Below are 26,711 nucleotides of genomic sequence, written 5' to 3'. Positions count from 1 at the left end.
GAATATGAGATAATATCTCACTGTGGTTTCGATTTACACTTCTCTAATCTTTTCATATGTTTTTTGGTCCTTTGTATGTCTTCTTCATAGAAATATTCAAGTACTTTGTTTATTTTTAAGTTAGATTATTTGGGTTTTTGGCTGGTGGTGAGTTACAGAACTTTTTATATATTCTGGATACTACCCCTTATCAGATATACGACTCATAAATATTTTCTCCCATTCTGCAGGTTGCCCTTTCATCTTGTTGATTATTTCATTTGATATGCCTAAGTTGTTAAGTTTGATGTACTCCCATCTATCTGTTTTTCCCTACGTTTCTGGTGTCATATCCAAGAAATTATTACAAAATCCATTGCTATGAAGTTTTCCTCCATGTTTTCTTCTAGGAGTTTTGTAGTTTCAGATCTTATGTTTAGGTCTTTGATACATTTTGAGTTAATTTTTTATATGGTGTAAAGTAAGGGTTCAACTTCATTCTTTTGCATGTGGATATCCAGTTTTACCATTACCATTTGTTGATGAAACTGTCCTTTCCTATTGTGTAGTCTTGGCACCCTTGTCAAAGATCATTTGACCATAATACAAGGGTTCATTTCTGTTTCATTCTGTTTCCTATTCTGTTTCCTTGGTCTTTAATGCTAGTACCACACTGTTTTTTATTAGTATAGCTTTGTAATATGTTTTAAAATAAGGAAATGTGAGCTCTCCAACTTTTTCCTTCTTTTTCAATATTATTTTAGCTATTCAGCGTCCCTTGAGATTTCATATAAATTTTAGGAATTTTTTTCTATTTCTGCCCAAAAAATGCCATTGGGATTTTGTTACAAATTGCATGGAATCTGTAGATTGCTTTGAGTAATACGGCCATTTTAATGAAAATAAGTTTTTCAATCCATGCACATGGAATGTCTTTCCATTTATTTGCTCTTCTTTCATTTCTTTCAATAATGTTTTGTAGTTTTCAGTGCACAAGTCTTTCACCTCCTCAGTTAAGTTTATTCCTAAGTATTTTATTCTTTTTGATGCTATTATAAAGAGCTTTTTAAAATTTCCTTTCTGAATTGTTCATAGTTAATATATAGAAATTATTTATGTGTGTTGACTTTGTATCCTGTAACTTTACTGAACTCGCTTGTTAGTTCTAACAGTATTTTGGTGTCATCTTTAGGGTTTTCTATATATATGATTATGTTGTCTACAAACAGACACAATTTAGCTTCTTTCTATCCAATTTAAATGCCTTCTATTTCTTTCTCTTGACTAATTGCTCTGGCTAGGACCTCTAAGTGGGCATCCTTGCCTTGTTCTTGATTTCGGAGAAAAAGCTTTTAGTCTTTCACCATTGAGTAAGATGTTAGCTGTGGGCTTTTCATATAAGGCCTTTAATATGTTGAAGTTGTTTCTTTATATTTCTAGTTTGTTGAGTGCTTTTATCATGAAAGGGTGTTGAATTTGTCAAGTGCTTTTTCTGTATCAATTGAGATGACCCTATGGGTTTTGTCCTTCATTCTGTAAATGTCGTATACTGACTGACTTTCATATGGTGAAGCATCATTGCATTCTAGGAATAAGTCACACTTGGTCATGTTATACAATCCTTATCATGTGCTGTTTAATGCTTTTTGCTAGTATTTTGTTAAAGATTTTTGCATCAGTAGTCATCAGGGATACTGGCCTCTAGTTTTCTTGAAGTATCTTTGTCTAGCTTTGGTAGCAGGGCAATACTGGCCTCATAAAATTAGTTTGAAAATGTTCCTGGATCTTCAAGTTTTTAGTTCAAGGAGGACCAATGTTAATTCTTCTTTACATGTTTGGTAGACCACTAGAGTGAAGCCATCTGGTTCTGGGTTTTTAAGATTTTTCAATTATCATTACAGCTTTGATCTCCTTACTTGAGGTAAGTCTGTTCAGATTTTTTTTTTATTTCTTCATGATTCAGCCTTGATAGGCTATATGTTTCTAAGAATGTATCTAGGTCTTCTAGGTCATCCAGTTTGTTGGTGTATAATTGTTTGTGATATGCTCTTTTTTATTTCTGTGGCATAAGGTGTAATGTCGCCTCTCTCATTTCTAATTTTAGTTATTTGAGTTATCTCTCTTTTTCTTAGTTAATCCAGCTAATGGTCAATCAATATTGTTGTTGTTGTTTTAAAAAAACAAGTCTTGGTTTCATTGGTTTTTATATTCTTTATTTCATTGATTTTTGCTCTGATCTTTATCATTTCCTTCCTTCTGCTAACTTTGAGTTTAGTTCATTCTTCTTTGTCTAGTTTCTGAAGATGTATGGTTAGGTTGTTGCTTCAAGATTTTCTTTTTTAACCTAAGTGTTTACAGCTATAAAATTCCCTCTTAGTACTGCTTTCACTGCATCTCGTAAGTTTGGGTATATTGTGCTTTCATTTTCACTTGTCTGCAGATATTTTCTAAATTCCCTTGTGATTTCTTCTTTGGCCCAAGAATGTGTTGTTTAATTTGTATGTATTCATAATTTTTTCCACTTTTCCTTCTGCTATTTATTTCTAGTTTTGTTCCATTGCAGTCAGAAAAAAATTGTGTGCTTTCAATTTTTGTAAACGTGTTAAACTTTGTTTTGTGACCTAACAAGTGGTCTATCCTGGAGAATGTTCCATGTGCACTTGAGGAGAACGTATATCCTGCCATTGCTGGGTGGAGTATTTGGTATATGTCTGTCAGGTCCAATTGGTTTATAGCGTTGTTCAAATCCTGTTTCCTTCTTTATCTTCTGTCTGATATTTTTATCCACTATTTAAGTAGGGCATTGAAGTCTCCTACTATTATTGTGCAGCTGTCTATTTCTCTCTGTAATTCTGTCAATGTTTGCTTCATATATTTGGGAACTCTGATGTTACATGCATATATATACACATATATAATTTTTACATGCATATATTATATATAATATTTATATCTTACTAGTGAATTGACCCTTTTATCATTACATAATGTCATTCCTTATCTCTTGTGTCCTTTTTTGTCTCTTTATCTTAAAGTCTAATTTTTAAACTTTGTAAGTACAACCACCTCTGCTTTCTTTTAGTTACCATTTGCATAGGATATATTTTTCCATCTTTTGACTTTCAGCTTATGCATGTTCTTAGATTGAGTGTCTTTTAGACAGTATATGCTTGGATCTTGTTTTTTATCTATTTAGCCAGTTTATATCTTTTGATTGGAGTGTTTAATCCATCTACATTTAAAATAATTACTGAGGTGGAAGGACTTACTATTTCCATTTTGTTGTTTTCTGTGTGTCTTACAGCTATTTTATTCCTCTTTTCCCAATAAACAGACAGAACGTAAGAAGCAATGTGAAGCAAGCAATTCACTCTTTTCTTTCCCTCACAAGGTAAAAGTCAGTAATTGGAGTTTTCTCTGGATCTTGCCACACTGTGTTGGGAAGTGGGCACAGCTAGAGCAGGTAATAATGCCACCAATTTTCCTGCACACTTCAGTATGTCTCTTCTTGGCTTTGTGCTACAACCTCTTAACTGGTGTTCTGACAAAGTTTCTAAGTTCTTACAAAAGTAGTTTGGTCCATAAATTTTTGTTAAGTGGTTTTCTCTGTGAGGGAATAAGGGCCTGGGTCTTCCTATTCCACCATTTTGCTGACATTACTTTTTAACTAGTGCCCAAATGTTTGATAGAATTCACCAGTGAGGCCATCTGGGTCTGGGCTTTTCTTTATGAGTAGTTTTTTAAATTTCTATTTTAATCTCATTTTGATATAAATTTATTTAGATTTTCTATTTCATAAGTTTGTGTCTTTCTAGAATTTGTCTATTTCATCTAAGTCATCCTTTGGCATACAGTTGCTCATAGTAGTCATTGTTTTTATTTCTGTAAGGTTGATAGTAATATCTTCTTCTTTCATTTCTTATTTTAGTAATTTGAGACTTCCCTCTTTTTTTCTCAGCCTAGCTAAAGGTTTGTGAATCTTGTCAAAGAACCAACTTTTTATTTCACCTATTTTCTCCATTTTTAAAATTTTCTATTTCATTAATTTCTGCTTTAATCTTTATTGTTTTCTTTCTGCCTGCTTTGTTTGCTCTTCTTTTCCAGTGTGTTAAAGCAGAAGCTTAGGTTACTGCTTTGAGCTCTTTCTTCTTTTTTTAACATATGTGTTCACAACTATATATTTCCCTTTAAACAATGCTTTCACTGTATCTCGTAAGTCTGGGTATATTTTGTCTTCATTCTCATTTATCTCAAGGTAAATTCTCATTTCCCTTGTGATTTCTTCTTTGACCCACTGATTAGAAGTGTGTTAATTTCCATATACTTGTGAATTTCCCAAATTTCTTTCTGTCAATTATTTTTTAATTTCCATCCATTATGATCAGAGAACATTCTTTGCATGATTTCAATCCTCTTAAATTCACTGAGGCTTGTTATATGGCCTAGCACATAGTCTGTCTTAGAGAATATTCCATGTACATTTGAGGAGAATGTGTATTATGTTGCTGTTAAGTGTAGTGCTAATTGAATATTTTCTCTAGTATAGCATTTTAATTCCTTTAAAAGATTTTTCCCCTTTTTTTTTTAGTTATTTTATTAGTGGTTACTCTAGGGCTTCCAGTATACATTTTAACTTATCAAAATTTACTTCAAATTTACATTAAATTAGCTCTAGTGAAATACAGAAATATTACTCATATATAAGTCTATTCCCTCTTCCCCTCTTTGTGCAATTATTGTTATATATTATCTCTATATATGTTACAAACCGAATGATATATACATTCTCATTCTTTTGCTTTTAAAACAAGAATTGCAATTAAATAGAGACAGCTTTGGAGGGGGAGTATTTTTCAAGTTAATCAGAGCTTCAAAATGAAGAATGACCACCCACAACTTTCCAAACTTCCATTTCAAGAAAACTCATGGACAGGAATATGATCTCTAACACCCAGACTTGATGCACTCTGGTTCCTTGGCTTTATCTGCGCTTAAGCCCACATGTTCCCCTGCATCTTGCCCCCACAGAAGTGCATTCTGCTAGTTCTACAGAAGAAAGTGCTAAAACAGAGAAATAGCGAAAGATGTCCTAGGAAAGGCAGTAAGTGTTACCTCTTGGCAGAAGGATCCCTGAGAGCAAAACACATTATTCCATTCATCTCTAGCCAAATAGTAAGAAGGTAATGGCCACAAAACAACAACCACCAAAAAAAAAAAAAGAAAGAAAGAAAGAAAAAAAGAGAGCAAAAGAGAATATTCATAATTTCATTCCCAAAACAAACTCTCCTGAAATCTGTTCTGAGTTGTAAGTTCCCTTCCTCTGGCGCTCTCCTTACCCGAAACGGGGTGTTGATTCGACTCGTGAGAGTGTCTAGGATGTGGACATTCTCGTGCTGGTGCAATAGGATAAAACGGAGGAAGATCTCAAGTAGTGCTGGCTCGGAGATGCTACGCAAGAAAAGGTCCGGATATGCAGTTGTGGTCATGACCTCTTCCACAGTCACCTAGGACCAATAACAGAGTGAGCACAGGTGAGCATCTTCTTGATGCTGTGATACACGCCTCTCCCGTGGCCCCTAGCCTCACCACAGTGACCTCATCAAGGCAAGAACACGCCTGCCCACGAAAATATACTTCAGAGCTTTATTGAAGCCCATAACCTATTCACATTCCACAATACCTCATGCTGTTTCTGCCCTTTAATTCAAAAAGGAAAAAGAAAGGCATAAAGAATCAATTCAAGTGTTCTGGTAACTCTAATCATCAAATGCAGTTCAAATACCATAAAGATTTTAGAGTGTAATCAAAAATGAAGAAAAAAGATAATGGAAAGTATTTACATGGTTAGTAAAGGATTAATTAGAAAGCTCGGAATAACTTGTTTCATTATCAATCATTCAATAAACATTTATTGGGACCTGTTATGTACGAGGAGCTGAAAACATAAGAACATTCTTTATGTCCAGAAAGATGAGCTATAACAAGCAAAATGATAATATAAATTGCAAAGGAGCGGTACAGACACAAAGTGCTACAGATGTTCAGATGTGTTTCTGGAGAGCTGCATGTCAAATTTTTTATAACTGAATAATACACATAAAATGTTATTTATAAAGTACTATAAGAACTTACTGCTTATAAAGTTAACTGTGACTTTTTTATAATACAAATTAATATTTGCTACCAGGTGTAATTTTATCATGCAGTAAAATGTCAATTTTTCAGTGAATAAGACTCTGAAGAGCCAAGTTTTTCAAGAAGCCAAGGATTTGATGCTTCAAGTATCAAAATTCTAACCTTAAACATTTTTATTGGGAGTATTTTAAGAGCTAGCATATACATCTTTGTCCTCCTAAGATGAGAATATACCATCTCTTGATGAATAGAGGTCATTCCCAGGGTCATCAATTGCCCTGCAGAAGCATAAGGAAACAGCCACGCCTGAATGCATGAAAACCACCAGAGAAATAGTTCAAACTTTCAGATTCTAATACCACACACCCTAGAAATCTTAGCAATCCCTCCATCATGAGTCAAATGCACTCAATTCTAAACAAAACAGATGGCAATACTTTTTGAGTGATTTTTATTTTCCCTTTTCCATTTTTTAAAATCTTCTTTCATTCTCTTCCTTTAAAAGTGTTAGTTGTCACATTATCTTACGGTTACTGGGCCATCCCTTTTATATTCCATTCCTCTTCCCCTTTTAATTTTCGGCTTTTAAAACCCACAGATTAGTTTAGAAACCAGATGTCCAGATCTGCTACATAAGTGTAGATGAGCCCTGAGTGGATACATCTGTGCATAAAGGCTTGGTGCTATCTATTTTGGCTGTTTAAATTACTTTTAAAAAGTTCTTGGTGCTCAGCTATCTTCTGGATAGATGCACCCAGGTGGATAAGATATTACCAAGTCAGTGTGTCTGTTTTCTTTATCTAAGCAAGGCATGCTTATCCAGTGCATTAGTATCTAACAAGAAGTCATTCCACAGTGGTCTAAGTACATATCATAGCGCAAATCCCCTTCCCCTAGCTCGGTGCCAACAATGCAAGCTCTCAGACATTCAATACACCACTATGTCATCTGACCAACTGTAAAGAGCTCTCTGTGGCCCAAATATAGCAACAGAAATAGGTAACCATCAGCCATTTAACAAATAAATTGCATTGGGAAGAGTGCTTTTCATGGTCTGCCCCTGCTTCTGAAACAAACTACTTCCATCTTTGTGTTTCCTGATGTTTTCTAGTCCATATATGAAGCACTCCTAATGCTGCCCTGGGATGCACACTGTGTCTTTTCTTTATTACCTCAATGCAATGCACAAAGCCTGGCACATAGAACGTACTTCTTCCTGAGTGAATGATAGCCCCAAAGATCTAGTGATTTATATTTGCCAGAGTTTAGTTTCACTTTTAATTGTCCTTTATCCTCTACATGTGTCCTGAAGGCCCCACAGACAGTAGAGACATTTTTTATAAAGATATCTGTAATAACTGATGTCACCAATCATAGCTAAGGGGGAAATGACTCACAACAACCCTACAGCAGCTCACATCCACTTCACTACTGCAAACTTGGGATCCTTTAGCAGAAACTTAATCCTAAATGATTTAGGCAAAAATCTAATTCCCCAACAACCTTGATCACTAGAAAAATGTTGCATAATCATTCCAAACAGGCCATGTATGTAGTTTCTGTAACACAATATTTTCAGCTTATCTATGGAACACTGCTGAACTGACATGTTATACAGAATTCCAGCCTTTGTACCAATAATGTAGCATCAGCTTTTTCCCCCTTAAGTCACACATGACCTTAGTAAGCTTGAAAGCACAGCAATCAACTCCTTAGACTACAAGTCTCAGTCTTTGCGGGCTAACATGAAAGGAGGGCATTATCTATTGTTTACTACTGTTAGGCTGGATAAATGAAAAGATTTCATTTCTTTTTAGAAATCAGAGCTGTCATTTACAAGCTAAGAGGATTTAAGAAAGCACTTGGAGGGACAGCATTTACATAACATGCTATAAATATTAAAAACCCAAGTCCATTAAGCATTAAGTTGCATATTTTTATAAACTGAGATCATACTCACCTTAAATTAATACCCAAACCAGGAAAATCTGGCTCCCTTCTTCCATCTTTTCCTTCTACCATATCCTCAGAGCCTTTAGGAGCTTTTTATACCAGAAAATCTTTTCCTGTCCCATTATCTTACTTTCAGAAACTTCCTCTAATCCCCCCAAATAGGCAACCTCCTTAACGAGGATGAGACCAGAGCCTAAGTGTGATCACTGGAAAGCTAACAATAAACCACCAGGTAAAAGATGCTCTGTTGTGCAGAATGTAAAATGAAATCTTTTGCTAATGCCCCAAAGAAGTGTTAGCCAGACTGGAAAGTAGCATCTTCTTCATGAACCCATTATGGAGGACAATCAGCTGCTAATATAAGTAAGACCTCTGTCTTAGAGATGACTATCAATATTTATTTAACTTGTTCTATAAAGAATTGCATGTAGCTACAAATTTACATAGAAATACTAATAGAAACAGTAAATGATGTTCTACCTTACTGCCATATCATACACAATAATAAAGTTTAGGGATACTAAAGCTTAAGAATGTTATTTCATACTAAAGGTGGGCCACAATGACTGAAATAACCTAAAGAAAACTCAGTGTCCACAAACGAGTAATTATCCCTGACAAGATAAGAACAGTTGTTACTCTAAAGAATGTATCTGCTTAAGCACTATTATGTGATTACTTTTCAACCCAAGTTCCAGAATAGAGGCCTGACTCAGGTACTTGACTTTACTGCTGTTGAGTCCCGTTTAGTCCATCCTTGGAAATAAATCTTTCTCTGCCCATCTTCTCCACACTCCTATCGCCCTTGTCCGGGTCCTTCTTCATGCCAAGAATCTTCACCAATCCCTTAAGCTGGTGTTTTTGAAACTATAGTTTGAGATCCAAGAGTGGGTAGTCAATTCAGTTTATTATTTCATTAATGGTTTAGACCAGATTCCAACAGAAAATATTAGGGTACCCTGCATGTAGTAAGGGCAAGTCCTGTTTTGTCAAACTTGTGTATACATATTTTGTTGAAAATATACATAATGCAATACATTAAATATATGTGCTTTGCTTGCAAATTCAGTAAATATACATATATATGCAAACATACAAAATATTATTTCTGACTGTGAGCTGCAGCCAAAAACATCTGAAAAACACCACAGGAGCACAGTTCACTATCATCTATGCCATCCTTTCACCCACCAGTTCTCATCACCAGTTCCCTATGCTCCAGGCTATAACTCAGCATGGTCTGGCCTGCACACATAGGTGAGATCAGTTTTCTGAACAGGATGGCAACTGAATTTACAGTCAATCTACTCTTTTTTGTCTTAGGCTAAGAGCTCCAAAAGTGTGTTTTTATTTTTTATTAGAATTTCAAGCTTCTCAGAAATAGGCAAAATGGACGGTGTGTTTTCTTTTAAAAAGGAGGTGGGTGGGAAGGGAGGAGGTGACACCATGCATCACATTCTACTTCTATAAAACCAAAGCTCTCTAAAAAAAATTAAAGCCAGAACCAAACCCAGCCATCATGCCCACAACTGCAGCAGCACATTAACTTATTGCACAGCGTAGGAGTGAAATTGAGCATATAGACATTCTGACCCTTCTGTAATCAGCTCTAGTTGGGCGATCCCATTTGCATCTAAATTAGCACCAGAATCCTCCCTGTAATGGCAGGTTTATGTGTGTCCTGAAAAATACGTTTCCAAGCTGCTAATTGTTTTTTCTGTGATCTAGTCACATTGGAACAAACAGATGGATCCTACCTTCTGTCACTCAGGCAGGTGGCAGGCAGGGGGGTCAGGTGACTGTGGCACCCTCTCCAAGTTAGAAGCCACCCTTCCTTGGCTTTTCCTTTGATAACAGAGGAAAAAACTAGCTAACTGCTGGTTCACCTGGGTTATCAGTGAGTCATCAGCCCCAGTGGGTCCAACCAGAGTGAAGCTCCCACTGAAATCAGCAGAGGGGAAAAGAACGACAAGCCTGGATCACACGAAACAGGAGTGAAAGGGTCTTAACAGGGAACACAGGCTATGAGCCTACCCGCTGCTGCCAGAGCCAGCCAAGCCAACGGACAGGTGGGAGGCACATCCACCCACCTGCAGCCAAGGGCAGCAGCTGGAAAGGCTCTTTGCAGCCATCTTCTCCCCTCCAAGGACACGAAGCGCCAAGAAGAACATTTAAGTACAAAAGGGAAGACAGACGCCCTGGTTCTCAGCAAGCAGCTCTACTGTTTCAGCCAAAAATTCAGGACAGAAAATGTTCAATGACTCCAGATCTGAAAATAGTCTGCAGTTGATGATTCCGGCTCCCTCCCGTCAGCTCCCTCCCGTCGGCTCCCCTATGCCTCCCTTCTGCTCCCTGACCTCTAGGCCACACGCTACACTGCTAGCACCGCCAGAGGCCAGCTGGGGAGGTGAATAGAGGTGACAGCCAAAGTCAGCAAGTTTGCTGATTTATTCTTAAAATATTTGAGGAAGGAGGAAACAGAGTGGCTATGATGAGGATTTCAGTAACATATTTTGAGGAAAGTGTATTAAAATAAAAGCCAATCTCTGCCATTTTTCTCCCAGCATTTCTTCAATGGATCTGTAATACATTAAATATATTAGTATAATGAATTTATACCTTCTGGGAGAAAAGGGAAGCAGTGAACAAACGGCTTTTCAGGGTCCTTCCAGGCCCTGAATAGTGAAACACCACTCATCTCCCCAATGGAAGTTGGAGCTGGGGTATGTCTGCCTGGGGAAAAACCTGGCACAAAAGGCACACGTGGGAGGCAGTGCCACTCATACCACAGGCAGTGGTGGTGCTCCCAAGTGGCTTCCTCACTGAGCGCTGCTTCCCTGGAGCTACTCTCAATGCAGTTAACTGGCCCAAATTTGAGGTACCTGAATAAACACTGACTACCTGTCCCCAAAGTACAAACTTTATTATCTGGGACTTGGTTTATTGTTTTTCTGCATTTCCCATTTTGTTCTCAGTGTTCAGATTACCTTGTCATGAATATTGTCAACTGCTATGGATGCTGCCCCTTTGGGGTTCCTAACTTTTCCTACACCTCCTCGCAATGGGAACATATCAGGAATGGCCCTGTTCAACAAACATTTATGCAGGTGTGAAAGCTCTGTACTGGGGGCTGGGGACAGAAAGATGAAAAAAACACAGTTCTGAATGTTTTGCTGTTGTAAGCAGAAGGGAAATGCATTACGAAATTCTACTTAAGACCTGAACCTATATGAGGTCTATACCAGAAGTTATGTTAGCCTTGCAGAGAATATGGTTGCCAGCTCCGAGTAGAAAATGAGGTTTTGAGGAAAACAGCAAGAGGAAGATAATAGAGAGTGGTTTTCAGGAAAAGGAGAGGCTTTGGAGCTACACAAACTAGAGTTCAAATCCTAACATTTATTACCTGTATAATCTTGATTGTGTTATTTAATCTCTCTAAGCCTGTTTCCTCCTCTGCAAAATGGGGATAATCAATATCTTTGAAAGTATTAAGAGGATTAAAGAGAACGTGCATAAATCTCAACACATGGAAGGCACTCAGTAAAGGATGGCTATTATTTCCTGACTTGGGTCATCAGTTTAAAATAAGCCAAATTGAGGCAAAAAAAAAAAGGACCAGGAAGTCGGCAGGAGTGTTGGTGGCAAAAGAACAAAATTTGCCTGTCTGTACACATTTTCGGGGGTGGAGGGGGAAAAGTACAACCCCCCTTATAGAAAATGAACACCTCATCCATTTCCACTCCCTCCCCATTCCCTCCCAGGCATTTTGTAGAATCAGAAGATTTTGAGGTGGTCACAAGGGATGGGCTACATCAGCCCCAAAGATTCAGTGTGTCCTAGAACAGGCTGTGGTTAAGAAGGGACACAGAAACTCCCTAAAACATATTTTCATCTGTATTTGCCAATGTTAGCCAATCTAAACCTGATTCTGATCACACAGGACAAGCTGACCAATACTGACAGAACAAGAATAAAGCTGTCATTGCCAATAAAAATGGTCCTATGTCCAATGGCCTGATGCTGCAACTAGGGTTGGCCAAGTTGAAGGGTTACTGCTTTCATCACATCCAAAGTTATTTTCGCTTGCTTATCATAAACCTGTCACCTGGGAGGATTCAGCAAATGGCTATGTGTATAGCCTCCTTTCCTATACTATGTGTGCATAATTTGTACCCTACAGCCTCATTATAATTTATTAGAGTATAATGCAGTATATGATCCATTTTACTTGAACCTCATCTAATAAAGTTTAACTATTGAATACCCAAGTACCCCATAAGAAAGGTAATTCATAGCATGGTCTTGAGGTAATAATTAACAAGGAAATATGCGGGCATTTTGGCTCAGAAACAAAGATCTGAGGGGTATTCCAAAGATCACTGGTTCTTCTCTTTCCTGTTTACTAATTGTTCCAGAAAGAGTCCCTTTTTGATTCAAACTTCTTGGTTACAATTTGAGAAACAATAAAAACGACATTACTGACCAGTTATTGAGCACCTAGTATGTAACTAAGGACTATTCTAAGCATATTGTTTCAGTTACTTGAGTCCCAACAATCTTATGAGAACTAACTCCAGATGGTCCAAGCAGAAAAGATACTTACTGAAGGGGCGTCTCACAGAATCACCAGAAGGCTGGAGAGACAGGCTTAGAAAGAAAAAGAGGTCTGGTGCTGGGCTGCCAAAACATAAACACCCACGACACCCTTCTTTCAAACTCAAACAGAGATTACACGGCTTCTTTCAGCAACACAGCTTAGTTGAGGCTCATAATCTTTTGCATCAGAAGAAAGTACTCCTCATTATAAAGGGAGATTCCACCTGCTGTAATTTAAATTGTACCTTACCCTGCCCTCATCTTAATAAGCGGTGATGGAGAAATGCTGTCCCCCCAAAACTCAACTTTCCTATTCCAGAATTCTTATTAAACCTCTCAGACTCCCCTTTTCTAGGCTGTCAGTTCCCCTTCTCGGTTTTCATAATATATATATTCATCCTTTAAGATTGCAAACTTACTGCAGAAATGACTACAACTGACCTGCAACATGAATTCTCAAAGGACCTGATGCACCGCCAGGTACTCAGAGTAATCAATAAATGTGTCAAGATGGAAATCAGCAGCCCTGTTACTAATAAAAACACTGGATTTTCACAGCCCATGTTGGGGATGCCTTCCTTAGCAGGGTAGTTATATTAATTTTACAATGCCTGAACAGCAGGGGAAATTTTCCATTTATAGTGAATAACATTTCATTGAAAATACAGAGCGCAACTCATTCCGTGCTCTTTAATTATGGCAACCTCGAAAAGTGATCCACTGGAAAAAAAAAAAAAGAAATGCTTCCTCAGGCTTCTCCCTGTTTATCTTCCTGATTAATAAGACAATACTACTGAGTGCTGATGAGACTGACTTTAAAACCCACAGTGGAGGGGAAATGGTCCATGGGCCGGAACCCCAACCAGCAGCTTCTCTAGAATGAAGTATCTGAGAACCACTGCAAAAAGGCAGCATCTAATGCCTGCCATTCCATTCCATGCAACGCCTCCAACTCCTCCCCCACCACCTCCCCCCTCACCCCCTGCCACACACACACAATCTCCCTGATGGGTTAAATGTATCATTTGGGAGTGGAATTTAAGTTTAGACCAATTTTCCTAGACACTAAAACTGTAACAAAGCAAGCTCTGATGATAAAAGACAGATTTCACTCCTAGCTTATTTTCCATGAGCACTGGAAAGACCTCAGTACAATGGGAAGGCAGAAAACACACACATATCTGCCCAAACAAATTCAATAATTGCAGTTATTCTGGTCGTTTCTCTCTGTTGTCCCAGACCTGCACATCATCTGGCATTGGATAATCACAGAGGAGCATCCCATCAGAATGATTCCTGCTTTGCCTCACCTGAAACGCAAGTCAGACAAAAATGAGGGGACAGCAAGCCCTCAAAAAAAACTTAGTGTGGGGCGAGAGAAAATTATAGCAAGAAGATAAAATAAATAGACTAAACTCCTTCTCTGTTTTCCTTGCTTTTTTGTTTTCCTACTTGAAGAAAAGCTTGCAGGGCCTTTGTTGCTGATAAATTTTTAATGTTCTCTTAGGAGAGTGCAGGGAAAGAATAAAAGATTCACACCAACTTTCAGACCAGATCTTCCCTCCACTGTCTGCATTTGTTTCCAAGATGAATACCACCTGGCTGCCTTAGATAAAGTGGGGTTTTGTGTGGGGTTTTTTTTTTATTCTCTGTGTGTAGGGAGGGTGGGACCCTTTCTATCTTTTCATAATTCTGATGCTTAAGAACCCAATAGTTTGGTACCATTATCTCCCTCATGCACTTGTTGAAGTTGAAAAAAAAAAGATACCTAATTTTCCATTTCAAATCAGAGATCAATGTAAGCTTAATTTATAACACTAATTTCCTTTCCTACAATGGAAGAGAAGTGACGTGAGGTGCTACAGAGAGGTCAGGGATGAGGAGACTGCAGGGCCTGTAGATCTGCTCAACCTCTGAAAATTTACTCTGTGCCTATTTGTGATAAGACAATGCACACAGTTTTGTCAGCTAACTTCTATTATTTTAAAAATATAAAACCAAGCAAGAAGAGCTATACTAGAAGAAGGGGTAGAATCAGGCATGTCAGGGTCAAATGCTTAAGATGGCCTCTAGGCTAGTTGAGACTGGCCTCTGAGCCACAGCCAGCCCATATAGGGCATTTCTGCAAATTAGAAATAGATCTCTTTGGGCAAAGTAGCCCCCCAGGCCCACAGTTTGGTAAGCAGATGGCTTGGCCAGAGAAGAAGGTGTCTTCTGCCAATTAGATAAGGGTGCCTCTTCCTGTGGGTGGACACAGCCCCATGCCAGGACACAAAGTCTGGCAAACGGAACATGAACACCATCTCTCCTATCTGCACCCTCAGCAGGCTGCCCTTGTGCAGTAGACAACCTGCCCAACTCTATGCAGTGGCCCTGCCAAGCCTGTGCCTTTCCAATAATTATAATAATAGTAATTTCCAGTTTCCCATCAATGGAAATGAAATTTTGTTTACATGTAAGAAGCTTTGAGGTATATGGCAGGCACTACTAAATGTCTCCCCAATATTTATTCTTCCTCTCTTCCTTGGGAATAAACCCTGACTTTATAATAAAAAACCACATTTCCCTGCTTCCTTTGCATCTAGATGTTACTATGTATCTCTTGGCTAGTGAGTTGTAAATAGAAGTGGTGTGCAGAATGTGAAAGGATCATTAAAGGGAGTTTTCTGTAATATAAAGGGAGTTTTCTGTTATCCACAGCTAAACGTTAGGCACACCGATTCAGTGTTTTCTCTGAGTAAGTGAAATAAGATATGCTTTGTAAGTAAATTGTTATAGATATCTCAACCCCAGCAAACACTTAGAACAGTGCCTGGCATATATTGGATGCTTAAAATATATATGTTGAATGAAATAATTAACAAATGAATGTTTTAGAACTAAAGAGTACCAACTAACATTTATTTGCAGCCCATGATAAAGAAATGTAACATCAAGTAACAAGTAATCTAGTAACATTCTCCCATTCAGTGTTTTCAAACTTTTTAACACCATGACTCATCAAAATAAAAATATTTTACAATAATATCTAGTACTCACCATTACTAAGTGCAATGCACTCTGATATTTTCTATTTCATTCAACTTTAAGGGCTAATTGTGACCTACCAAATTGACTTCATGACTTACTCATTCAACAACTCAGTATTTGAAATCTGTTTAAAAATATACACTAGACAGACTAACTCCTCTATTAGCTTTTCTGTTAACTAACCAATAAGAGACAACGCTAACATTTAATTTTTTAAATTAAAAACCAAAAATTTTTTTTAATTTACTGGAAAAAAACAGTGGCACAAATGACCAAAACACTACCTATATTTTGTTTGCTATTTTTGTATAATAGTTAAATATGATCATGGCTGTCTTAAGAAGTCTACAACATAAAGCAAGTAATGAAGCTGTCCTGGAAACCCCTCCCTGAGAGCTGGCTAGCTGACCTGTCCTTCTCAGGTATCAGCTCCCGCTTCCTGTTCCACTCTGACACAGGGCAGCGTGCTCTCTCAGCACTCATCAAAGCCAGGCCATCCTTTCTCCAACCTGGGGTTCATAACCTTCTACCCTGGGTGCTTAAGGTACTTGCATTAACCAATCTCTTTGCTGATCAGGGAATCACAAATGTGCTTTCTTTCTCAGCCAGCATTCTCTCAGGGTCTCCAGATGATAATTTAAAGAAGAGAAAAACATCATGGAGTAGTAGAAAATGGTCTGCAATGGGAATGAATATAAGACATTTGCATTTTAATTCTTAGCATCTGGTGACCATGGGCAAGTGAAGTAATATTCTGGTGTCCCAACTGCTACAAATGGAAAACAAGCCTGATGTCTCAGGCCTGCATACTATGTAATCTACCGCAGTGAGTTGACATGTGTCAATGAAGAAGGTTAACGATGAGATGTGAAGGCTTCTGTGAAAAGTGCCTTCCTCCACAGATTTTGGCGAGCACATAAAGAAGTGAGGATCTACAGGATAATAGAAAAGCACTTTGGAACACTTAGAGGACCTCTAATGCAAACATAAAGCTACCAAACAAACCTTGTAAACATAATCAAATGTTAAAGAATTGAAAGATCATCTGCTTCATATCCTCCATTCCTCTCACAAATATTAAGCTCACAGACTCTGAACATTTCTTTCCAAATCATGAGCCTTTGTTTTCTCTGCTGTAAAATGATGATGAACTAGATGACCTACCCTCTCTGTTACAAAAGTCTGTTCCAAAGCATTCTTTGATTCCATGTCAGTGACATAAAACTAAGTGCTAATCTCAATTCTTTGCCCTGGTATTTTATTTTCCAGCATAACCAACACATCACTGTATTCTAATATAGTGATAAGAGTGCTAGCCACTTTCTTTTGACACATCTATTTAACCAACTGCATATATATTGAGTGTTTTCCAGGTGTACAATATACTAGCAGCTGAGGATACACAGAAGAAGTATAAGAAACATTTATCCCTCAAAAAACTTACAATTGGCAGATAAAGCTCATTTGATGAACAAGTGCTAAGCAGTGCAGTCCTATGTGAAAGTTCATTGGCAGTTTGGAGATGAGAGAAGTCAGCATATGCTTCAGTGCAAGGCTTCTGCCCACAGCGGTGTTTGTATTGAGACCTAACAGATGAATACACTTTTTTTTTTTTTTTTTTTTTTTTTTTTAAGACAGAGTCTCGCTCTGTCACCCAGGCTGGAGTGCAGTGGCATAATCTCAGCTCACTGCAACCTCCGCCTCCCGGGTTCAAGTGATTCTTGTGCCTCAGCCTCCCGAGTAGCTGGGATTACAGGCACGCGCCACTGTGCCGGGCTAATTTTTGTATTTTTAGTAGAGATGGGGTTTCACCATGTCAGCCAGGCTGGTCTTGAACTCCTGACCTCAAGCGATCCCCCCACCTCAGCCTCCCAAAGTGCTGGGATTACAGGCATGAGCCACCACGCGTGGCCCAGATGAGTACACTTTGGATGAACAGGCAAGAAGTGGAAAGGATAATCCAGCAGGAACATGGGAGCAAGAATGAACTGTTCAGAGGATGATGAGGGCACTGATCAGACTTTACATCTGCATTTGAACATCATGAAGGGAAGGAAGGCTCATAGGCAGGATGGGGCCACATCAGGAGAGGTTTTCAAAACCAGCTTAAGGACTCTGGATTATCTTCTGCAGGTCACGGGGACCATGATAGGTTCTTGGTGATCGGAGTGACATTTAAACCACTCCAATGTGTTTTTTTTTAAGTATGAATTACTACTTCCAAATTTGCTAGAACTTAGGTTGAATTTATGCAGACATGAAACAGTAAAATGAAGTCTCCAATCCTCATGTGTCCTCCCACATGCAGGATCTCCTAGCAGCGTACTTCTGGCCTCTCTCTGACTCCCCCTGTAATTCTTCTCCAGGAGAGGAGGAGTAACTTGTCATTTTGTTGAGCTTGGGATTGAGCCTGTCCCTTCCTCTCTTCTCCTGGGAGCCAGGCTTCTACCAGAAAGTACATATTCAGCGGAGGGCACAGAGGCTCACGCCTGTAATCACAGCACTTTGGGAGGCTGAGGCGGGCGGAGTACTTGAGGTCAGGAGTTCAAGGCTAGCCTGGCCTACATGGTGAAACTCCATCCCTACTAAAAATACAAAAATTAGCTGGGCATGGTGGCCCATGTCTATAGTCCCAGCTACTAGGGAGGCTGAAGCAGAATGATCACTGGAACCCAGGAGATGGAGGTTGCAGTGAGCCAAGATTGTGCCACTGCACTCCAGCCTGGGCAACAGAGTGAGACTCTGTCTCAAAAAAAGAAAGCACTGGCCAGGCGCGGTGGCTCACGCCTGTAATCCCAGCACTTTGGGAGGCCGAGGTGGGCGGATCACAAGGTCAGGAGATTGAGACCATCCTGGCTAACACGGTGAAACCTCGCCTCCACTAAAAATACAAAAAAAATTAGCCGGGCATGGTGGCGGGCTTCTGTAGTCCCAGCTACTCAGGAAGTTGAGGCAGGAGTATGGCGTGAACCCGGGAGGCGGAGCTTGCAGTGAGCCGAGATCGCACCACTGCACTCCAGCCTGGGTGACAGAGCGAGACTCCGTCTCAAAAAAAAAAAAAAAGAAAGAAAGAAAAGACATATTTGTCTCTGCTCTTCCCCACCACAGCTTCTATAATGTGTCTGGGTGAGTGTCTGTCTAATTCTAGGGTTAAATATTGGGAATGTTTGCCTACAGGGGTAAACTCTATTCTCTGGCATCAGTTTTACTGGTAATAAAGATGGTGTTTTAATCTTCCATCTGCCTCATTTTTTGTATTTCTCAACTTGTCACAACTCAGATGGGGAGGAGAGCCCTTTATACCTCAATTAAACTATACTGACTTTTCTGAAACTGCAGTACAGATCCTCAGCCATGCAAATTCAGTTTCCACTGATTCACATAAATGCTTTATACTCTAGACTGAGTGCTTCAATGAAATGGAACTGTACTCTAGACACTGCCAACTGATGGCAAATGACAGAAGGGACACCAAGACAAACTCATGGCAACACACAGGCAATACTAACAGAGAACCCTGCACAGGAAATTCTAAATTGTAGTTGGGCCCCTACCAACCTCCTGTCACCCATTCTGGCTTGTCCTCTTCCCAACTTCCCAATAATCTAACCTTTCCTTTTCTGGGTGTCCAAACTCCACACCAAACCATGACACCAGGTGTAACTTATGGCCAAAGTAATCCCCAAATTATATTTTCCCCTCTCCTCTACTAACCCCCTGTCCATGCTGTTTACATAAAAAATCTGTATTCTAGGCCCTCTGAGTTAAACAGCAGGATGTATACAAAATGAATAATCAGTGAAATGAACTATTCTAGAGAGTGACTGCATTTTAAAGGATTAATTTGTGATGAGACTCTAAATTATAACAGGTTGACTATGTGAGGATGAAAATTCTGAGTATACTCTTCCCGGATGAGCCTCTGTCAACACCCCCTTGCCATCCCCACCAAAGGCTAAGTGGACATATAGGCCATTATTATTAATTACTACCACTATTAATAGTAGTTCCAGAAATAGCTACCATTTATGAAGTACCAGCTCTGTGCCAAACATTGTATTAGATGTTTTACATGTATTATATGAATTAAATCACCTTGATAGAGTAAAATGGTAGGTAGGTATTAGGATTCTCATCTTACAGCTAAGAAAAGTGAGGCTCAAAATTTTGCCCTAGAAGCACACAGTAAGTGGCAGAAGCCAGATTCAAACCTAAGTCTACCTGATAATAAATTTCATGTTTTTTACACTATTTTGAGAAGAAGACATCAAGGCAAGAATTCTAACAATTTCCTGGCATTTTTGTCCCCTGCCCTCTGAAAACACAGCAGAAATCGTTTGAAATTGAATATCTGTATCAACCATTTGGAACACGTCATCAAAGACACTGTCTCCCACTCTAAGAGTTCAATTGATGGCGTTTTAGAGGATTTATAACCACTCCCTGCCCTTTTACCTCCCTGCCATCCTTCTGCCAACCAATTCAGCTACATTTGTCAGAAGAAAGCTGTTCCTAGTGACAGATCAGGATTTACTGCAGAAAACAGCTTCTGCAGAGAACTCACAGAGCACCCTACTCCTGGAAACCACAGAAAGAGGTGACATTCATTATTAAAATGATAAGAGGGGGAAAAAAGCTTTATGTGAAAGACACCCACTTTCCTACTGTCACTGGGACAAGGGCCAACAATATAGAATCAATGCCCTCAGATGGGTACAATTATGACAATACATTAAGCTGCCACTCAGAGAAGCATTAACTTCTGGCCCTCACCGCTCCTGACAATCCCTGAAAGTACTCACGTTCCACAAACCTGGGTCATGCACAGGGACTGACTCCACCAGAATCTCTGAGAGATGTAAAAATGGAGTCATTTAGACACAATAATAACTTTATTACTCTAATCACAAAACAGTGCAATTCCTGCTCCCTGGGCCCCAGGAGAATACTCGTTATCAAATATGGATCTCCAATATTCAAATAATTTAAAAGCCAGAAAATGTACACCAGACTGCCAAACTTGATTTGAAATTCAAAGTTCACAAAACTTTTTTTTTTGAGACAGAGTCTCACACTGTGGCTCAGGCTGGAGTACAGTGGCGTGATCACCGCTTACTTAGTTAGCCTCAACGTCCCAAGGTCAAGCAATTCTCTCACGTCATCCTCCCAAGTAGCTGGGACTACAGGTGCATGCCACCACACCTAGGTGATTTTTGTATCTTTTGTAGAGACAGGGTTTCATCATGTTGCCCAGGATGTTAAACTCCTTGGCTCAAGCAATCCTCCTGCCTCGGCCTCCCAAAGTGCTGGGATTAGAGGCATGAGCCAGCGTGCCTGGCCTTACAAAACTTTTTTTGTTTTTTTGTTTTTTTGTTTTTGAGATGGAGTCTTGCTCTGTCACCCAGGCTAGAGTGCAATGGCGCAATCTCAGCTCACGGCAACCTCCGCCTCCTACGTTCAAATGATTCTCGTGCCTCATCCTCCCAAGTAGCTCAGACTACAGGTGTGCACCACCACACCTGGCTAATTTTTGTATTTTTAGTAGGGACAGGGTTTCACCATGTTAGCCAGGCTGGTCTCAAACTCCTGACCTCAGGTGATCCATCCACGTCGGCCTCCCAAAGTGCTGGGATTACAAGCATGAGCCACCGCATCCAGCCTGCAAAATATTTTTAAGAATATCTTGTGGCAGTGGTTCTCAACCCAGGTTCCATGTTAGAATCACCTGGGGAGTTAGTTGAAAATACCCATGCTCATACCCTATCCTGATCCAGTTAAATAATTATCTCCAGGTCTAGTGCCAGGCATCCTTTGTTGCTTCTGATGTGCACCAGGCTGTGGACCACTATCACAAAGCCTCCTGGTCATTATGACCATCAAGTACAACTACACTACACAGGTGCTAAGGTGTCACTTAAGATATTTCAGTGATGGAGTAACAAAAGCTTTTTTTTGTGACCTAGTTTTTTGCTGAGCAGTACTCTGTAAATATACAGATGACCAGTCACACTCTTCAAAGAAAATTCAAGCCCAGGAGGTTAATGGGCATTTCAGATCACAGGGCAATGTCAGTGGTGAGAGCCCTCGGCCTGCACTGCCCATTCAGTCATCAAGTTATCCCGCTTGACAGATACTGTCTTCTACCACCTGCCACATGAGATAAATATTTTCCAGAGCATGTAAAAAGATTTAAAATCTCCATTGAAGGAAAACAAAGGAGTAATTTGAAAGCTTCTAAAACTTCATTATCCATTGGATAGTAGAATGCTGTACATTCTTGAATAAGTTAATTGTCCAAATGAGCACTAGCGGGTTTCCCAGAAATAATAGGATTTGACTAATTCCCAACTAGGATGGAAAGACCCATTACAGAAGAGCCAGTGTTTTAAATTAATGAGTACAAGAATCCAAGCACTGGTTGAAAAACCAAGATTGTAATACAGCAGTGGTTCTCAGCCCTGGTTCTATGTTAGAATCACCTGGAGAGTTACCTAAAAATACCCATGCTCAGGCCTTTCCTGATCCAGTTAAATCCAGTTACCCACTTTGTGACCTGCCTTCCACCACTAAAAAGAAGCACGGTCAGTAAGGTGTCACGTCTCTAGCACTATGAAGTAGAAAGTGACCCTAAATTCATTCTGTGCTGCTACTGCCACTCTCATGGTAAAAAGGATTCCATGTGAGAATGTGCAGATTCATTAAATAAAAATATTGTTCCTTTCTTCTTTTTAAAGTAAGGCCACCCAAAATTTAAGCCTGAGAGCCTCTTCTTAGATCCACTAGATGGTGCAAGCTCTCTTTTCCAGCAGACTTACCAGGAGGAAAGAACGTTAGAAAATTAATATGGGAGGCTGAGTGCGGTGGCTCATGCCTGTAATCCCAACACTTTGGGAGGCCGAGATGAGCATATCATTTGAGGTGAGGAGTTCGAGACCAGCCTGGTCAACAAGGTGAAACCTCATTTCTACTAAAAACACAAAAAGTTAGCCGGGCGTGGTGGTGCACATTTGTAATCTCAGCTACTTGGGAGGCTGAGGCAGGAGAATTGCATGAACCCGGGAGGTGGAGGTTGCAGTGAGCCGAGATTGTGCCACTGCACTCCAGCCTGAGCAACAGCACGAGACTCCATCTCAAAACAAAAACATATGGGTGCCCCCAAGCAGCCCATGCATTACACAGGATCCTTGAGAAGAAGGGGAGTTGCTGCCTCAGAAATCTATTTTGCAATTAACAAAAACATAATAAAATTTTTCCTAAATTCTTCTTTGGGAGCTCAGGAGTTAAACCTAGGCCATGAAAGGAATAATGAAACTAAGATTTACTTCCAAGGTGCCTAGTGGAAGGAGATGATACTGAAGCCTGGAAATCTGGGTTAGGTCCAAGCTTGACACGATGTGAGCATAAGCAAGTCACTTAACCTCTCTGGTCTTCAATGCCTTTGTCTGAAAAATGAGGAGTTGGAACTAGATAATCTCTGGAATTATGTCTAGTACTAAAGTTCTACAAATGTACGTAACAATCATTTTTCTATCTCCAATTTAATCTCTCCACTTAAGATTTGGCGAGAACCTTAAACACAAAGGACATGTTTCATGAAATCAATCCATCCAATCTGTGAAGTTTTTAAAACTGAGATGTTATTAATTCATTTAGAAAAAAACTGATATATTATTAATTCATTTACTGAAAAACACTTATACATAGAGCACCTACTGGTGCCAAGCATTGGGCTAACACTGTGTCAGGCAAAAAGGACATAGAGACAGATGAGTGCCTCACCTTTGCTCCTCCATGAAACTGAAATGGATTCTAATTTCAGACAAACAGAATGCTATCTTCAAAGAAAAAAACTGGATGGTTAAAATCTACTAGTTGTATTAAAGCATTTAACATAAATATAAATATTACACATGCTTAGTCAGAAAGTTTGATGTCTTGATAAGCAACCATAGCGATGATATATTGCCAATTATTTTACCTTGATATCTCATAGGCAACTCAAGTGAAAAACAGTACAGAAAAGCTTGAGGACCTTATATAATTTCATTTCTACATGTAGAGAGCACATTTCAAACATCATTCTTGGAGCCATCACTCATTCTTCAGAAATATTTTTTGGTTCACTTTTCATAAAATATCTATATCTTCCTTTAAATTTTTCCCGCAGTATCTGTCTCAGCTCTGGTTCTCTTTTGGACTTCCATAACATTTAAGAGTTGCTTACATAGAGCACCTACTGGGTACCAAGCAACAGCCATCTCTAGCCAATCCTAAACACCACCACCCACCCCTGTGCAAGTGCCTCATTTTTCTTCCACTCCATGCCACCTCACAATGCTAGCTAAACATCAGTTCATCAACCTAACCTGACCACTACAGTTCTCATTAGCTTTCTCTCTCATTCCCTCACATTTGCTACATACACAGACACACATACACACACACACACAGGCTCCTACCTAGTTACCATATCTACATTCGCATGTTCATTTATTCAAGAGATGTCATAATACCTATTACATACTTGGCAATGTACTATAAATGCAGCTATAACATTTGTTCAATGAACGAATGAATAAACAAACATGTATGGTTCCCTACTCTCATGGTGTTTACCGCCTGGTATGAGAGGTACAACATAACAAATCTATAATGGTCATACCAGGCAATCTTCAAGTGCCACTTGGGGGATGCCAGCAAATTCTAGAGAAGTGAAGAGTTATTGCCTATGCCTGGACTGATCAGGAAGAATCTGGGAGGTGGCATGCAGTCTGGACATTGGAGGATGAGAAGATTTGGATATAGCTGGAATAGATGCTAAATACAGTTGGCATCTCAAGTGGAGGAAAGGCATAAGCATGGGCATTTAACTAGAAGGCTGGAATCACACTCAGGGTATAGCAAATGGCCCAGAATAGTTGGAGAAGTGAGTCTACAGAGAAGGAGGTAGAAGGAGCTTTGGGATTAGCCTAGGAAAAGATTCAAATGGTTGGGTTCTACCAAGTCTACATCTCTGAGTTATTTCTCCTAATAAACCTGATTTCTACAATTCTCTACCTATTTCCTCCTGGCAATATGCCAAATTTGATAAATTACAGTGGAAAGATGATATACACAGAGTCTCTTCTTAGATCCACTAGATGGTGGCATTGTGGGGTGGCATGGAGTGGGAACAAAAGAGCTGTTTAGTCATCTAAATCTATTATTTTCCCAACAAGTATATAACAATAAAAACAAAAACAGTAATAAGAGTTAACTCATACACATTGTTCCAGGCACCCTTTTAAAGTATCAACTCATTTACTCTTCACCAGTCCTATAAGGTAAAGCATTATTATCACCCCTGTTTTACAAATGAAGAACACGGCTCAGAAAGATTAAGTGTTCTCCCAAAGGCACAGAGCTAGCAAGTGGCAGAGCTGGGAAACCAATCCTGGTAGTCTGACTCTAAAATCCACATCATATTAAATCTTTCACAAAGAACTTATTCACTAGATACCACTACATCTAGGTTCATGTCAATGAATAAATGTGCCTTCCTCTTTTGCTCTCTATTTTAAGTTTACTTACTTAAGCCAGCATTTTTATTTATTTTAGTTTTTTGGGGTTTTTTTGGCACAGCATTAGATACAGCATTAAAGTGAAGGGGTGCCTCAAGATACTATGAAGTTGGCTGTAGGCCAAGGTGATATAGATCCTATGGCCAATTATTTCACTACTTGTTGTGTGATTATGCAAAATGAGAGGAAGGATCTGGTCTTCCATTCACATAATAATATGCCCAGGTATCAGCTGAACACATGCCACGTGCCTTACAGCGAGCCTCCTTGTCTACAAAACATTCAAAGACACAGTGCTTAACTATGCTGGAAACTCAGCACAAGACTTCAGATAGTAATTACAGATATTCTTTAAAAAAAAAAAAGAAGTAAATGTTCCAATTGCTTCTATTATATTTCCACATTCTCAGAGGCTTTCCACCATAAACATTTGTCATTTCTTTATGTTCCACAGTTGGTCCACAGTATAGCTCTGGGATAAATAACGGATTCTTGTAGGCTTTTCTATATGTGGATGAAGAGAAAGCATATTTGTATATAGATCTAAATGTCTGGGTACATCATCTTTCCACTTAATAACCTAGAAAATGGGAAGTGAAAAAAAGTAATAATGGTTATACTCAGCTGAAGAAAATCTTCCCATCACATCTTTATTATGTAACTTCAAATTATAAGGAGCACTCTTTTTCCCTCCTGCGCATAGCACCAAGGCATCTGGCAGGACTGGGTCAGAGGCAGAACAGTGATATCTTATAGTATTCTGTGATATACATGACATCAGTGAGTGGCCAGTATTGCCATCCCCAACTGGATAACATTTCCACTCAAAAAAAGTTTTATGGTATTGAAATCACTGTCCACATATCTTAATAGCACCACACAGGAGAGAGGGGTTGATTTCATAGTAATAAATAATGCCACTTGGCCAGCATCCCGAACAATGGGAGGTACCTTGCTCAATCCAACACTACTCACACATTAGAGGCCGAAACACATTCTTGGAACCCCTAATATTTAAGAACCCAACAATCTCCTTTCACTACTCGCCTTTAGGTACTACTACTAAGTCTTAAGTTATACGAAATATTTTGAGATTCCTTATCTCCACTTTAATACCTTGCTCATTTGGAAAAGGCTTCACCAAAGTGCTTTTATCTACCTTCTCATCTGATGTTCACCACAGCCTTGGGAGGCTGACAAGGTGGGGATTACCATAGAAGACAAAACTGAATCCTTAACTGGGTTAACACCCTTGACAGCACACATAACTAGAACCCCTGTCTTCTGAATCCTAGTTCAGCGAAAGAGCATAAATAGCAAAAGTGCCGGCACAAGGGTATAGGTCAGTGCTCCTCCAAGTGTGTTCACTGTAGTACCTGGGTGCCAGCTCATGTGCAAATTCCTGGGCCTCAACCCTACCTATTAAAGCAGAATCTCCGGAACCCAGGAGTTTGCAAT

At 39.3% G+C, this 26,711-nt stretch overlaps 1 protein-coding gene across 4 annotated transcripts in view; it reads right to left on the bottom strand.

Annotated features, from left to right (window-relative positions):
- FHIP1A (FHF complex subunit HOOK interacting protein 1A) overlaps positions 1-26,711 on the bottom strand; it is a 270,913-nt gene that overhangs the window by 38,532 nt on the left and 205,670 nt on the right. For all 4 annotated transcript variants that reach the window (XM_063638266.1, XM_055276115.2, XM_063638267.1 and 1 more), the window contains one exon: positions 5,316-5,483. In XM_063638266.1, the coding sequence (XP_063494336.1) occupies positions 5,316-5,483 (168 nt within the window). The remainder of the gene's footprint in view (positions 1-5,315; positions 5,484-26,711) is intronic.

This window comes from Symphalangus syndactylus, chromosome 4 (assembly GCF_028878055.3).
Source record: "Symphalangus syndactylus isolate Jambi chromosome 4, NHGRI_mSymSyn1-v2.1_pri, whole genome shotgun sequence".
Taxonomy (NCBI): domain Eukaryota; kingdom Metazoa; phylum Chordata; class Mammalia; order Primates; family Hylobatidae; genus Symphalangus; species Symphalangus syndactylus.
Note: the sequence above shows the minus strand (reverse complement) of the source record. Positions and strands in the feature narration are given on the sequence as shown.